This window comes from Carassius auratus, linkage group LG37M (genome assembly GCF_003368295.1).
Source record: "Carassius auratus strain Wakin linkage group LG37M, ASM336829v1, whole genome shotgun sequence".
Classification (NCBI taxonomy): domain Eukaryota; kingdom Metazoa; phylum Chordata; class Actinopteri; order Cypriniformes; family Cyprinidae; genus Carassius; species Carassius auratus.
Window position 1 is genome coordinate 413,080 of NC_039296.1, and position 13,150 is coordinate 426,229.

Here is a 13,150-nt window from a genome sequence, read left to right on the forward strand (position 1 = left end):
TCTCATTAAGTGACCCTCAGGATCGATCTGGTAATGACTTCTAAAGCTTAGATCTACTGTTTCTACTGAATCAGTGGCAGCTCTCAGAATATTTCTAATGCAGTTAAAAAAACAAAAAACAAACTTGTGTCACATTTAATTCTCTAAGATCAAGGAATATCGTTCATTCATCCCATTTCTGGTCCCACAGTAGGTGTTACACATACAACGTCAGCAGCACGTTAATAACCAACTAAAACTCACAGCATCATCTTCAGACAGCAGCACAACATCAGACCAATCGTTCTTCACGAGCACAGTCACAGCTCTGATCCAGACGCAGAAGAGCGTGGCTTCAGCAGTACTCCTCTCCTTGTGCAGACGGCAGGTCATTGAGGTCCAGGAACACTGAGTTGGTGGAGAGCTTGCGTCCAGAAGTGGACAGGTCCAGGAACTCCTCGGCCGAGCTGGGGACGGAGCTGATGTACATGTCCCACACCTGCTCTGGAGAGTCCAGCTCCAGCAGCTTCTGCTTGATCTTCAGGTTCTTCTCAATGTTCCTCTGCTTGTGTTTGAACTCCAGAATAGTCTTAGTGTATCTGTTGATGGTGGTGACCGAGGAGGCCATGCAGGCGGTGAACGAGCTCCAGGCCAAGCTGGAGGAAACAACATCAAGAGGGTTTTAAATCAGCATCGCTCTTTTAGCTAAAGTTATTAGACAATCAGGGATCATCAGGGACAGACCATGGACCTGCAAGACTCAAAACCCGTGCATGTCAGAAGTACGAGGCACAGGATCACTAAACTATTATTATTCATTATGAAATCTATCTCAAAATGTTCTTCTTGAAATTCCAATTTATTATATAATAATAAATGAATAAAATTCATATTAGTATCTTTGATTTTTAGTTACTCTACATGAGTAAAGTCTATTATAAAAAGAATAAATAAATACAAACAAATGTATTATAATATAAGCCTAATGTTATGTGACTTATTTAACTTTACCAAGTATTTTGTATGTTCTATGTTTTTTTTTTTTTTTTTAATCAATTGTAGTATTGTACTATGAACTGTAAGACTTATATTATATTTCGAGCTCACTTTCAGTAATTTTTTTCATCAGTTTTGCATTTGCAAAGCACTGTTTCTAGTCCCAAGGCCAGCATCCCTGAGCCGAGACATGAGTGAACGTACATGTAAGACCAGCTGTAGTCCCAGTTCTGTGGTTTCCAGTCCTCCGGGCCCAGACTGACGGTCAGCTGGAACGCTGTCGTGAACATCATGTGTGCTACCATCCCCAGAAGACCTGTGACCCACAGCAGAGACAGACACTGTTACTGACCGATCGCTCCGATCTCCACCAGCAGGAGGCAGTGCTGGACTACAGCTCAGCTGGACATCATAACACACACACACACACACACGCACACATGTTTGTTTTTGTGTAAAGTGTGTTCATCCCATAGGTGTAATGGTTTTTATACTGTAGAAACTGTATATTCTATGGCCCTTCACCAACCCTACACCTAACCCTAACCCTCACAGGAAACTTTGTGCATTTTTATTTTCTCAAAAAAACTCATTCTGTATGATTTATAAGCGTTTTGAAAAATGGGGACATGGGTTATGTCCTCATAAGTCACCCTCTCCTTGTAATACCTGTGTCATACCCATGTCATTATACAGAGTTGTGTCCTGATATGTCACAAAAACATGCCCACCCAAACACACACACACACACACACACACAGAGAGACACAGAGAGAGAGAGACACACACACACAGAGAGAGAGAGTGAGACACACACACACACACATGCACACACAGACACAGAGACACAGAGAGAGAGACACAGACACACACACTCACTCACACACACACACACACACACAGAGACACAGAGAGAGAGACACAGACACACACACTCACTCTCACACACACACACACACACACACACAGAGAGAGACAGACACACTGACACACAGACACACCACAGACACACACTCACTCACTCACTCACTCACTCACTCACAGAGACAGACACACACACACACACACACACACACACACACACACACAGTAAATAGTGAAGACGCAAATGTCAGCAGCATCATACACGTCTAAAGGACTGAATGTTGTCAGATAAAAGAAAAGCATATTGATGCGTTCACTCAGTCTGCTGTTGAATACTCCTGACCGGACGCTTCCAGAAACATTTAGTTTATCTGTAGAGTAACGCTTCAACACTAAGTGTAATGATGCAAAGAAAAATAATTAGTAGTGCATAAATTATAACCCATTTAATCAAAACTAAGCTAAGGTGTAACTTACTGCAACCGGCCCCATCTTTCTTAACCCATTAAATCTGATTGGCTGAGAGCGTTCTCAAGCACTGTGATATTCTAGTGATAATAACTCCATCAGTTTCACTGTTTGTATCACTCCTGCAGTGTTTCTCACAGCGAGAACAAACCCACTAATAGTATTGTTTTTGTGTTTTTTTGTGGTCTGTTGATAAAGACGACGTCTATTTTGAAATGTGCTGGCTGTTTACAGTTCAATAATCTTGTTTGAATATAGTTTTTAATCAGATGAAATGCTAGGTAATCTCTCTGAATGAGTGTGTGAGTGTGTGTCAGCAGCGCACAGGTCAGGCTTTCTGCCTAATGGTGTCATTATGTGAAAGTGAAGCTAACTTAATGCTCTGGCCAGATGGCAAACTGGAGCTAATCAACAGCGTCAGACCTGCAGTCTGCACAATCAAAGTCACCGCGCCAGAAATAGCAAGGACAGAAGTAAATTACACATTATTTACAGCTCACTAAGTCTGCATTCTGAATCCCCTTCGTGAATCTGAATCACAGCGACACACGCTGAAAAAAACTCTCTACGAAAGGTGGTGTGTTTCTTATAATATCATGTCCATCTAATCCTCACACGCCTGACCGATAACCCTCTCGTCTCCAGGACAGACACCAACACACACACACACACACACTACTGAATAATAACAATAAAAGAATTGCTTGTTAACCGCATTAATTCATGAATCCCGGACAGGGCACGTTCACTACAGTAACCTTTCAGAAACATGATCACTTATTTTTATTGCCTTTATTGCTTATTTTTCATCAAACTGCTGATTGATTCCTTCAGGCCCGATATATAATAGATTAATACTGTAAAACACAAAACAGATTCTCAAGAGACTTTTTAATAATAAGCTTTAGAAAATGTACAATATATAATATTATTATATAAAGTGAGATGAAGTTTTTAAATAATATAATTTTTTTTTTTTTTTTATCTTATAAAGTGCTTGTAAACTTTTCAATATACATCATGTGCTTTATGCTCCACTGCCTCTAAACATCTGGAGTGTTAAGAATTCTGTTGATTGTGTCAAATGAAGACAGGAGTTAATTGAGGTTGTTGCTCCTTTCCCATGATGCACGGCATTCATGATCCCGCTCTCTCATGAAGCTCAAGACCGAGATGACAGTGGGCCATGACTTCATCCCTCAGTCTTCATTCTCCCTCACACGTTCAGCTGGAGAAACGCTGTTTCGTTTCACTGTGTACAAGCTGTATCGAGCTGAAATGATAATAAAGCCTCTCAGACTCTCTCAGACTCTGAGCTGCTCAGGCAATTTTCATTCTTTTATGATATGGGAGGTATTCATTTTACCCATACACTTGATATGCAAACATTCATTAGTAATTCTGAAGTGTGTAGAAGATAACACACTATTAATTATAAGAATTTTACAAAAAGCTTTGACCGAGCTTCTCACCCTATCTCTAAGGGAGCGCCCAGCCACCCTTCGGAGAAAGCTCATTTCGGCCGCCTGTAACCGGGATTTTGACTCACAGCTCACGACCATAGGTACATAAATTGACCGGTAAATCGAGAGCCTTGCCTTACTGCTCAGATCTTTCTTCACCACGACAGACCGGTACAGCGACCACATTACTGCAGAAGCTGCACCGATCTGTCTGTCAATCTCCCGTTCCATCCTTCACTCCCTCGTGAACAAGACCCCAAGATACCTGCACACCTCCACTTGAGGCAAGAACTCTCCACCAACCTGAAGTGGGCAATCCACCCTTTTCCAACTGAGAACCATGGCCTTGGACTTGGAGGTGCTGATTCTCATCCCAGCCGATTCACACTCGGATGCAAACCGTCCCAGTGCACGATGAAGGTCCTGGTCTGAGGAGGCCAACACGACAACATCATCCGCCAAAAGCAGCGACAAAATCATATGGTCCCCAAACCGGACACTCTCCGGCCCTTGGCTGCACCTAGAAATTCTGTCCATAAAAATTATGAACAGAACCGGTGACAAAGGGCAGCCCTGCCAGAGTCCAACATGCACCGGGAACAGGTCTGACTTACTGCCGGCAATGCAAACCAAGCTCTTGCTCCGGTCGTACAGGGACCGAACAGCCCTAAGCAGGGGTCCGCCGACCCCATACTCCCAGAGCACCCTCCACAGGATGCCGCGAGGAACACGGTCGAATGCCTTTTCCAAATCCACAAAACACATGTGGACTGGTTGGGCAAACTCCCATGAACCCTCCAGCACCCTGGAATGGCTATAGAGCTGGTCCACTGTTCCACGACCGGGACGAAAACCACACTGTACCTCCTGAATCCGAGGTTCCACTATCGGCTGTATTCTCCTCTCCAGTACCCTGGCATAGACTTTCCCAGAGAGGCTGAGAAGTGTGATCCCCCTATAGTTGGAACACACTCTCCGGTCCCCCTTCTAGAAAAGAGGGACCACCACCCTGGTCAGCCAGTCCAGAGGTACTGTCCCCAACCGCCATGCGATGTTGCAGAGGCGTGTCAGCCAAGAAAGCCCCACAACATCCAGAGACTTGAGGTACTCAGGTCGGATCTCATCCACCCCTGGTGCCTTGCCACCGAGGAGCTTTTTAACTACCTCGATGACTTCAACCCGGGTGATGGGCGAGTCCTCCTCTGAGTCCCCAGCCACTGCTTCCTCAATGGAAGACAAGTCGGTGGGATTGAGGAGATCCTCAAATTATTCCTTCCACCGCCCAACGATATCCCCAGTTGAGGTCAACAGGTGCCCATCTCCACTGTAAACAGTGTTGGTAGGGCACTGCTTCCCTCTCCTGAGGCGTCGAATGGTTTGCCAGAATCTCTTCGAGGCCAACCGATAGTCCTTCTCCATTGCCTCACCAAACTCCTCCCAGGCCCGATTTTTTGCCTCCACGACTTCCCGGGCTGCAATCCGCTTGGCATGCTGGTACCTGTCAGCTGCCTCCGGAGTCCCACAAGCCATCCAGGCCCAATAGGACTCCTTCTTCAGCTTGACACCGTCCCTTCCGGTGTCCACCACCGGGTTCGGGGATTGCCACCTCGACAGGCTCCGGAGACCTTACGGCCACAGCTCACACAAATATATATATATATATGATCGACTTTGTGATCGACCAGGTGGTGACAGCTCGACCCCTCTCTTCACTCAAGTGTCCAAGACATATGGCCAAAGGTCTGATGACACAACCACAAAGTCGATCATCGACCTCCGGCCTAGGGTGTCCTGTTGCCACGTGCACTGATGGACACCCTTATGCTTGAACAAGGTGTTCGTTATGGACAAACCGTGATTAGCACAGAAATCCAATAACAGAACAGCGCTCGCATTCAGATCAGCGGGGCCGTTCCTCCCAATCACGCCCCTCCAGGTGTCACTGTCACTGCCCACGTGGGCGTTGAAGTCCCCCAGTAGAATGCAGAGTCTCCAGTCTGAGTACTTTCCAGCACCCCTCCCAGAGACTCCAAGAGGGCCGGGTAATCCGAACTGCCATTTGCCCCGTAGGCACAAAAGACAGTGAGAGACCTATCCCCGATTTGCAGGCACAGGTAAGCGACCTTCTTGTTCACCGGGGTGAACTCCAACACATGGCGGCTGAGCTGGGGGGCTATGAGCAAAGTCCAGCCTCTCTCAAGAAGTGTGGTCCCAGAGCCCAAGCTGTGCGTCGAGGTGAGCCCGACTATCTCTAGTCGGTACCTCTCGACCTCCCGAAGAAGCTCAGGCTCCTTCCCCACCAATGAGGTGACATTCCCCGTCCCTAAAGCCAGATTCAGTGTCCAGAGATTGGGTCGTCGGGGGTTCACGCCTTCGCCCGATCCACTATGCACCGGCCCCTTACGCTCCCTCCTGCAGGTGGTGAGCCCACATTATTATTATTATCATTAACTATTATCATTATTATTATGTCTTGTCTGTAATGTAATGCAATTCAGTAATATATATATATATATATATATATATATATATATATATATATATATATATATATATATATATAATAACAACAACAATAATAATAGGTAAGACAAAGTTAAAATATCAGTTTGACTTTTTATAGACTCTTGATAATATAGTATAATATATAAAGGTAAGATATTATCATTTTGACTATAAATATTATAGACAATGTAATATAATAATTCATTATTATTAATAGTAGTAGTAGTAGTAGTAGTAGTAGTAATACATCTCCTTTAATGCAATGTAAGATAATATTATAATATTAATAATAATTATGATAAATGTAGAATATTGGCTGTACGGTCAAACAATAGAGTTACATGGTCAATGCTACACTGAAATATATAAATAAATAAGCAGAGCAGGATTCAAGCCGAATGAATTTCAACTCATATTTGTCGCCATAAGCCCTGGAATTGAGAAATATGTCAAAAATATCCTGGATGACATGCTGTCTAACCGATACTCTGAGGCTCATATGTGATTTTGGGCTGGATGTTTCTGTATGTATCTGGAGAACAGCAAGGCTCTAATAGCACAAAATGCAATGACATTTGCCACAAAAAACAGGCAAAGGACAGCCTGCAGATAGATAGACATGACCACTCATCCATCTGTTAGAGGCCTTTAAAGCATTGCAATGGTACAGAAAAGAGATATTTGCTTCACCTATTTGTGAATTTTTATTTTATTGGTCAATCAGACACAATGTGTCTTGAATGTGGCTCTAACAGGACAGAATCACAATGAGTCTTGTGACCTTTGAAGGGTAGAGCCTGATAAAAGAGGACCACTCACAAATCAGCCTCATAATCAGAGACAACCACAACAAGCACGTGCTGATCGTACAACTAGAGTAACCCTTCACCTGCTCATTTGATTGCTGTTTTATACTTTCTACTGTACAATGGTATGTAATAAATAAATGCAATTAGTTAATGTTATGTTCAAGTTCATTTGTAATGATGTACATTTTAGACATAATATTTCACCAGTCATTGCATCCACGATCAACACTGAAGTATTTCATTCCTGAACCATTCACAGTGTTTGAACAAGTCAATCATCCAGTAAGTCATTCATATAGTTGCCTAACTGCATTCTAGTAAACTCATCTTACTATTTTTAGCATCTTTTATGGCTGAAATAGTAATAGTATGCTGGAACATGGTTCCAAAATCAGCAAGTCACATGCTTTATTTCAGAATCATTAATAAATCAATGATACGCTTATTAAGGTAGTGATTTGTTGCCACCTACTGGTGGTTTTTGTTTCATATTTAAAGTATAATTTCATAGTTCTATAATCAGTATATTTATGCATTCATCTTTTAACATTATTTTTGTAGTGGTGTAAATGCATTCATTGCATCTCTGAGCTGCATTAACCAGTCTGCGTGAATACATTTAAATGTCCGCTTAAGGGGTTCTGTTTTGCTGTTCTAGAAATGCAACACATTACCTGACAGAACTGTGAATATGGCAGCAAATGCATTCAGTTTCAGTCCATCGATGAGGTTTCCAATATGGCAAACCTCGATGGACATGAGGATTCCTCCGGTGGCCAGCAGTAAGATGTAGAGACACTCGGCCACGATGCAGAGCCACAAAACACCTGTGAGGATATGAGAGAGAGAGGAGATGTGTATCGAGGGAGTTTCTGACAGGCCCTGAGGACGTTATGGATGGAAGACTCCAGGAGAGAAAGCAGATAGAGCTGCTGATTAGGATGATGTGGAGCACCAGACACTCATGGAGAACGACAAACTGAACCGCTGGGGCTCATTGAGACACACGCTCGAGGAGAGGCTGAAATATTTATACCAGAAACTTGACACTGAGATTTAAAAGGAGAACTCAGCTTTGAAAGCATGCGGATGCATCTACATATTTCATAGAGTTCGGCGGAAGTCTTCATGCTGTCACATGCACTTTGAGCGAGAGGATGATGACAATATTCACACAAGTGTGGAAGATGTTTTCTAGTTTCACACTCCGTATAAAAAATAAAATAAAAAAAAAGGCTGTGAGGGACAAAAGGTTTGTACATTTGACTGAAAACAATGAAATACTTCAGAAAGATGTTATTTCTGAATGTCTCTCCTGCTCAACAAGGGTGCATTTATTTGATAAAAAAAAAATAATAAATACTGTTAAAAATTGTGAAATAATTTTAGAATGAAAAATAGCTGTTTTCTATGTGAATAATATTTATTTTTCATTTTCTGGGATATAAAACCTAAAGATTATTTCTCACTCTTGATTCAGACTCTGTCAGAGCCACTGCAGAATGAGCTGAAATACAGCGAGGAGTCACCCTGTGTCATCATCGTCATGATTAACCATCATTATATCTGATGGATCTTTAGTCTGGATCGTGCATCTATCAATTATACTCAGAAATTATCATGCTACAGATCCTGGCGCTGCCTGCTGAGGGAATGAGACCGTATTGACATGTTCATAAATCTACATGAATGAGAATGAGGCAGGTGTTCAGCTGCTAGAAAGATTAATACAATCAACTTTGATTAAAAGTGACTAGACCTCCAGAGAGCATGTGCAAAATAAAAGAGCAGACATCAGGGGAACCGCTTTCATCGAGGAGCTAAGTAACAGCTTTTTAAACATCATGCAACATCTGAAATGTCCCCAGAGTTCATAATGAAGAGTGACAGACGTACCTCTCTCATGAGGAGGAGCCACGTTTATGAAGCTTCTGCATTTCTCACCTGCAAGAGGAAAAAGTTTCAACACAGCGCTGTGAGATTCCCTGACTGAGATCTTTACACTGTCACTAAAGCATGGCTTCACTTTCCTTCATGACTATTTATAAACTTTACTGCAAAAGCCTATTGGTTAGATGCAAGATATGGTAAATTACACAAACACACACAAACTGGAAAGTTTTTTTTTTTTTTTTGCAGTTTACGGGAAATGGGCATTCTCAAGATTTTCTGCGTGAACCATCAGATACTTTTGAATGTTTCTTATGTTGTCAGTCATAAGCATTGGAGTGTTTAATATATTTTATATATGATTTAATCTTATACAGTTATGATATACAGTATACAACAAATCATGAAAAGTCATTCCATACGCTTGTAGTTACTGTATTTTATAGTAAACTTCCGACAGCCTCAGATACCAGCTTCTTAGATGTAAAAAAAAAAAGTGCAATTAATAAATAGAATAAATCTGTAAATATAAATAAATCTGCGTCGTTAGTCATTAGTCGTGGCCTAATCGTTAGAGAGTCGAACTGGCAATTGAAAGGTTGTGAGTTCGAGTCTTGGGCCGGCAGGAATTGTGTGTGGGGGGAGTGCATGTACAGTTCTCTCTCCACCTTCAATACCACGACTTAGGTGCCCTTGAGCAAGGCATCGAACCCCCAACTGCTCCCCGGGCGCCGCAGCATAAATGATGAACACTGCTCCGGGTGTGTGTACTTTGGATGGGTTAAATGCAGAGCACGAATTCTCAGTATGGTTCACCATACTTGGCTGAATGTCACTTCACACTCACCGGCTGCTTTATTAGGTACACCTGTTCACTTGCTTGGTAACACAAATTGCTAATCAGCCAATCACATGGCAGTTAGTCATCTAGATGTGGTGAAGACGACTCACTGAAGTTCAGACCGAGCATCAGGATGGGGAAGAAAGAGGATTTAAGTGTCTTTGAACGTGGAATGGTTATTGGTGTCAGATGGGCTGGACACAACCATCTCTAGGGTTTACAGAGAATGGTCCAGAAAAGAGAAAATATTCAGTGAGCGGCAGTTGTGTGGATGAAAATGCCTTGTAGATGTCAGAAGAAAAGGGAGTGGTTAGAGATGATAGAAAGGCAACAGTAACTCAAATAACCACTCGTTATAACCAAGATATGGAGAATACTATCTCTGAACCCTGAAACAGATGATCCACGGCAGCAGAAGACCTCACCAAGTCCTGCTCCTGTAAGCTAAGAACAGGAAACAGAGGCTACAATTCACACAGCCTCACCAAAACTGGACAATAGAAGATTGGAAAAACATTGCCTGATCTGATGAGTCTTGATATCTGCTGGAACATTCAGATGGTAGGGTCAGAATTTGGCGTAAAGAACATGAATTCATGGATCCATCCTGCCTTGTCTCAACGGTTCAGGCTGCTGGTGGTGTAATGGTGTGGGGGATGTTTTCTTAGCAAACTTTGTGCACTTTAGTACCAATTGAGCATTGTTTAAACACCACAGCCTACCTGGGTATTGTGGCTGACCATGTCCATCCCTTTATGACTACAGTGTGCCATCTTCTGATGGCTACTTCCACCAGGATAATGCACCATGTCACAAAGCTCAGATCATCTCAGACTGGATTCTTGAACATGACAATGAGTTCACTTTACTCAAACGCCCTCCACAGTCACCAGACCTCAATCCAGTAGAGCAGTTTGGGATGCTGGAATGGAAGATTTCCATCATGGATGAGCAGCCAACAAATCTGCAGCAACTGTGTGACGCTTTCATGTCAATATGGACCAAAATCTCTGAGGAATGTTTACAGCCCGGTTCTAGCAAGGTGTACCTAATAAAGTGGCCAGTGAATGTATATCTTTTAAATAAATAAAAAGGTAACACTACAAAAATATCTTATTAGGTAATGCATTAACTAACATTAATTAAAAATGATTTTTTTTTTTGTCTTTTTTTTTTTTTTTTGCAGTATTTATTATTGTTAGTGTCAGTTAATGAAAAAATACAGCCATTTATCCTTTGCTCACGAAAGCTCAATAATATAACATTAGGTCCATTATATAACATTAAAAATGATTAGTAAATGTTGAAATTAATATTAACTGAGATTGATAAATGTTTTAGAATTTTTAGATTTAAAATGTTAGCTAATATTAAAAAAAAAAAACCTTATTGTAAAGTGACACCAAACAGCAATAAAAACATTTGCACTAATCAAACAACTGTAAATATGTTCTAGTTCCAGAGGAAAGCAGCTGTATTCCCCTGAATGAGTGTGTGTTTGGATGTAGGTTAGTAGGGTTAGAGGGACAGAACTAGTTAACAGCCTGACAAAACCACCCAAAACCAGATCACCAGTCAAACTGTTTATCACACATGATGAAAACAAGAGGTTTCTGAGCTGTTCTTCAGGCTGCAGCATCCCCTGATATGAATGAATAAGTCAAAAGCAGAGATTGAATAACAGTCTTCATCATTTATCCAGTGATGTTAGCAAGGCAAAAACAATGTTTATGTGCTTCAGAAGCGGTAATAATAATAATAATAATAATAATAATAATGATAATAATAATGATAATAAGGAATATTCACACAGTTAAGGATTTCGAAACACCTAAAAGGAAACTTTTTTTTTTTTTTTTTTTTTTTAAGGTAACGTAAATGCTAGGGCAAAACATTCCTAAAATAATGTTTATGGAATGTTCTCACAACGTCAAGAGGAAATAAAAGTTCTTAGAACATCCTTGTAATGTTATTTTTATACTTGTAGAATTATGTTCACTAACATTCATCATATAACAATGTTACATTCTCATCATGACGTTTTCAAAACGATACAATGCAACATTCCTCTAATGAGAGAACATTCAAATGTAACATGCTCCTAATGTTTTCAAAATAATGTAATGGAATATTAATTTAACCTTCAAAAAAAAAAAAAAAAAAAAAAAAGAAAAAAGAAAAAAGAAAAAGAAAAGAAAAGAAAGAAAGAAACAACAACAACAACAGGAACACAAATTCTTTAAATGTAACAAATGGGTTTTAAATGCTGAGAGAACATTCAAATGTAACATTCTCCTAATGTTTTCAAAATAACTCAAATTATTTAACCTTCAAAAAAAAAAAATATATATCCTAATGTATTGGAATGTTCCTGTAACGCTCAAATAACCACAAATATTCTAAATACATTGAACGAATAAGAAAAACAAAAACATAAACCCTTGACGTTTCGAACGTTTAAAAAAAAACTTTCAGAAATTACGTTTTCATAACTTTACAGTAAAATTTACAGTAGACGGGAAGAAAAGCACGTCCTTACCGACAAGGTCGACGTTCTGCTCGCAGGAGAACCAGATTCCGGTGTGGAACTTCCTCAGGACAAACTTATCCTCGCCGGTCTCCCAGATGTACTGCACCAGCCGGCTGTCGTTCGTGTTCGAGCTGTTGTATCGGATGCAGTGCGTCTGTTTGGCGGTCACCGGTCCGGTGCAGAAGGGCTTGACAACTTTCCGGTGGCCCTCGCACCAGTAGCTGGTGGTCAGCGCGGAGATGGCGAGGATCAGCGCGAGGAGGTTCAGGGTGAGCGCGAGCGAGGCTCTCCGCCGCCGGTCCATCCCCACGGTCAGATCCCGCTGCTGCGCGCTCATGTGTCTCTGACTCCCGCGCGCTTCATCCTCCCGGGTCCGTGATGTCAGAGAAGCCCGAGCACGCCTGGATCTCCTTCCTCTCACTGGAACACGTGTGCGCTGGGATCTCTGTCAGGGATTGGGCTTAGTTTAAGATTTTACAGTTTAGGCGATAAACACGTAGTTTTGAACATTCCTAAAACGTTGAAACGATTCTAACATTAGTTGTAAATGTAACGTTACTTCATACAATATTAACAATTTATATTCATTAATATGAACAATTTATATGAATATTCTAATATGTCCATTATCGTGCAGTAATTAGAATGTTATTTGAAAGTTCAGCCAATTATTATTATTATTATTATTATGAATATTTTAAGAAAGTTTTCTCTCAACATTATGATAATTCAACTACAAATAGCATCATAAAGACATTTCGAGAATGTTGATCTCAATGTTATGAAAACATCAAAATATGAATAA

General features: G+C 41.2%; 1 protein-coding gene across 2 annotated transcripts; it reads right to left on the reverse strand.

Annotated features, from left to right (window-relative positions):
- Positions 1-305: 305 nt before the first annotated feature.
- Positions 306-12,763, reverse strand: LOC113068186 (germ cell-specific gene 1-like protein). 2 transcript variants are annotated; one of them, XM_026240842.1, is made up of 5 exons: positions 12,355-12,762; positions 8,981-9,028; positions 7,759-7,911; positions 1,180-1,291; positions 306-635 (listed from the first exon to the last, which is right to left on the reverse strand). In XM_026240842.1, exons 1-5 carry the CDS (start codon positions 12,680-12,682, stop codon positions 335-337), a joined length of 942 nt encoding a protein of 313 aa, XP_026096627.1. In that variant the 5' UTR covers positions 12,683-12,762; the 3' UTR covers positions 306-334. The 2 variants fall into 2 exon arrangements, with proteins under 2 accessions (XP_026096627.1, XP_026096628.1); XM_026240843.1 differs by lacking the exon at positions 8,981-9,028 and having other exon boundaries at positions 12,355-12,763.
- Positions 12,764-13,150: the final 387 nt, after the last annotated feature.

Coding starts and splice junctions, on each gene's coding strand:
- LOC113068186 (XM_026240842.1), bottom strand. CDS start 12,682: ATGAGCGCGCAGCAGCGGGATCTGACCGTGGGGATGGACCGGCGGCGG. Junction 9,029..12,354: donor GCAGAACGTCGACCTTGTCG/GTAAGGACGTGC, acceptor TTCCTCTTGCAG/GTGAGAAATGCAGAAGCTTC. Junction 636..1,179: donor GACTACAGCTGGTCTTACAT/GTACGTTCACTC, acceptor TGTTTCCTCCAG/CTTGGCCTGGAGCTCGTTCA.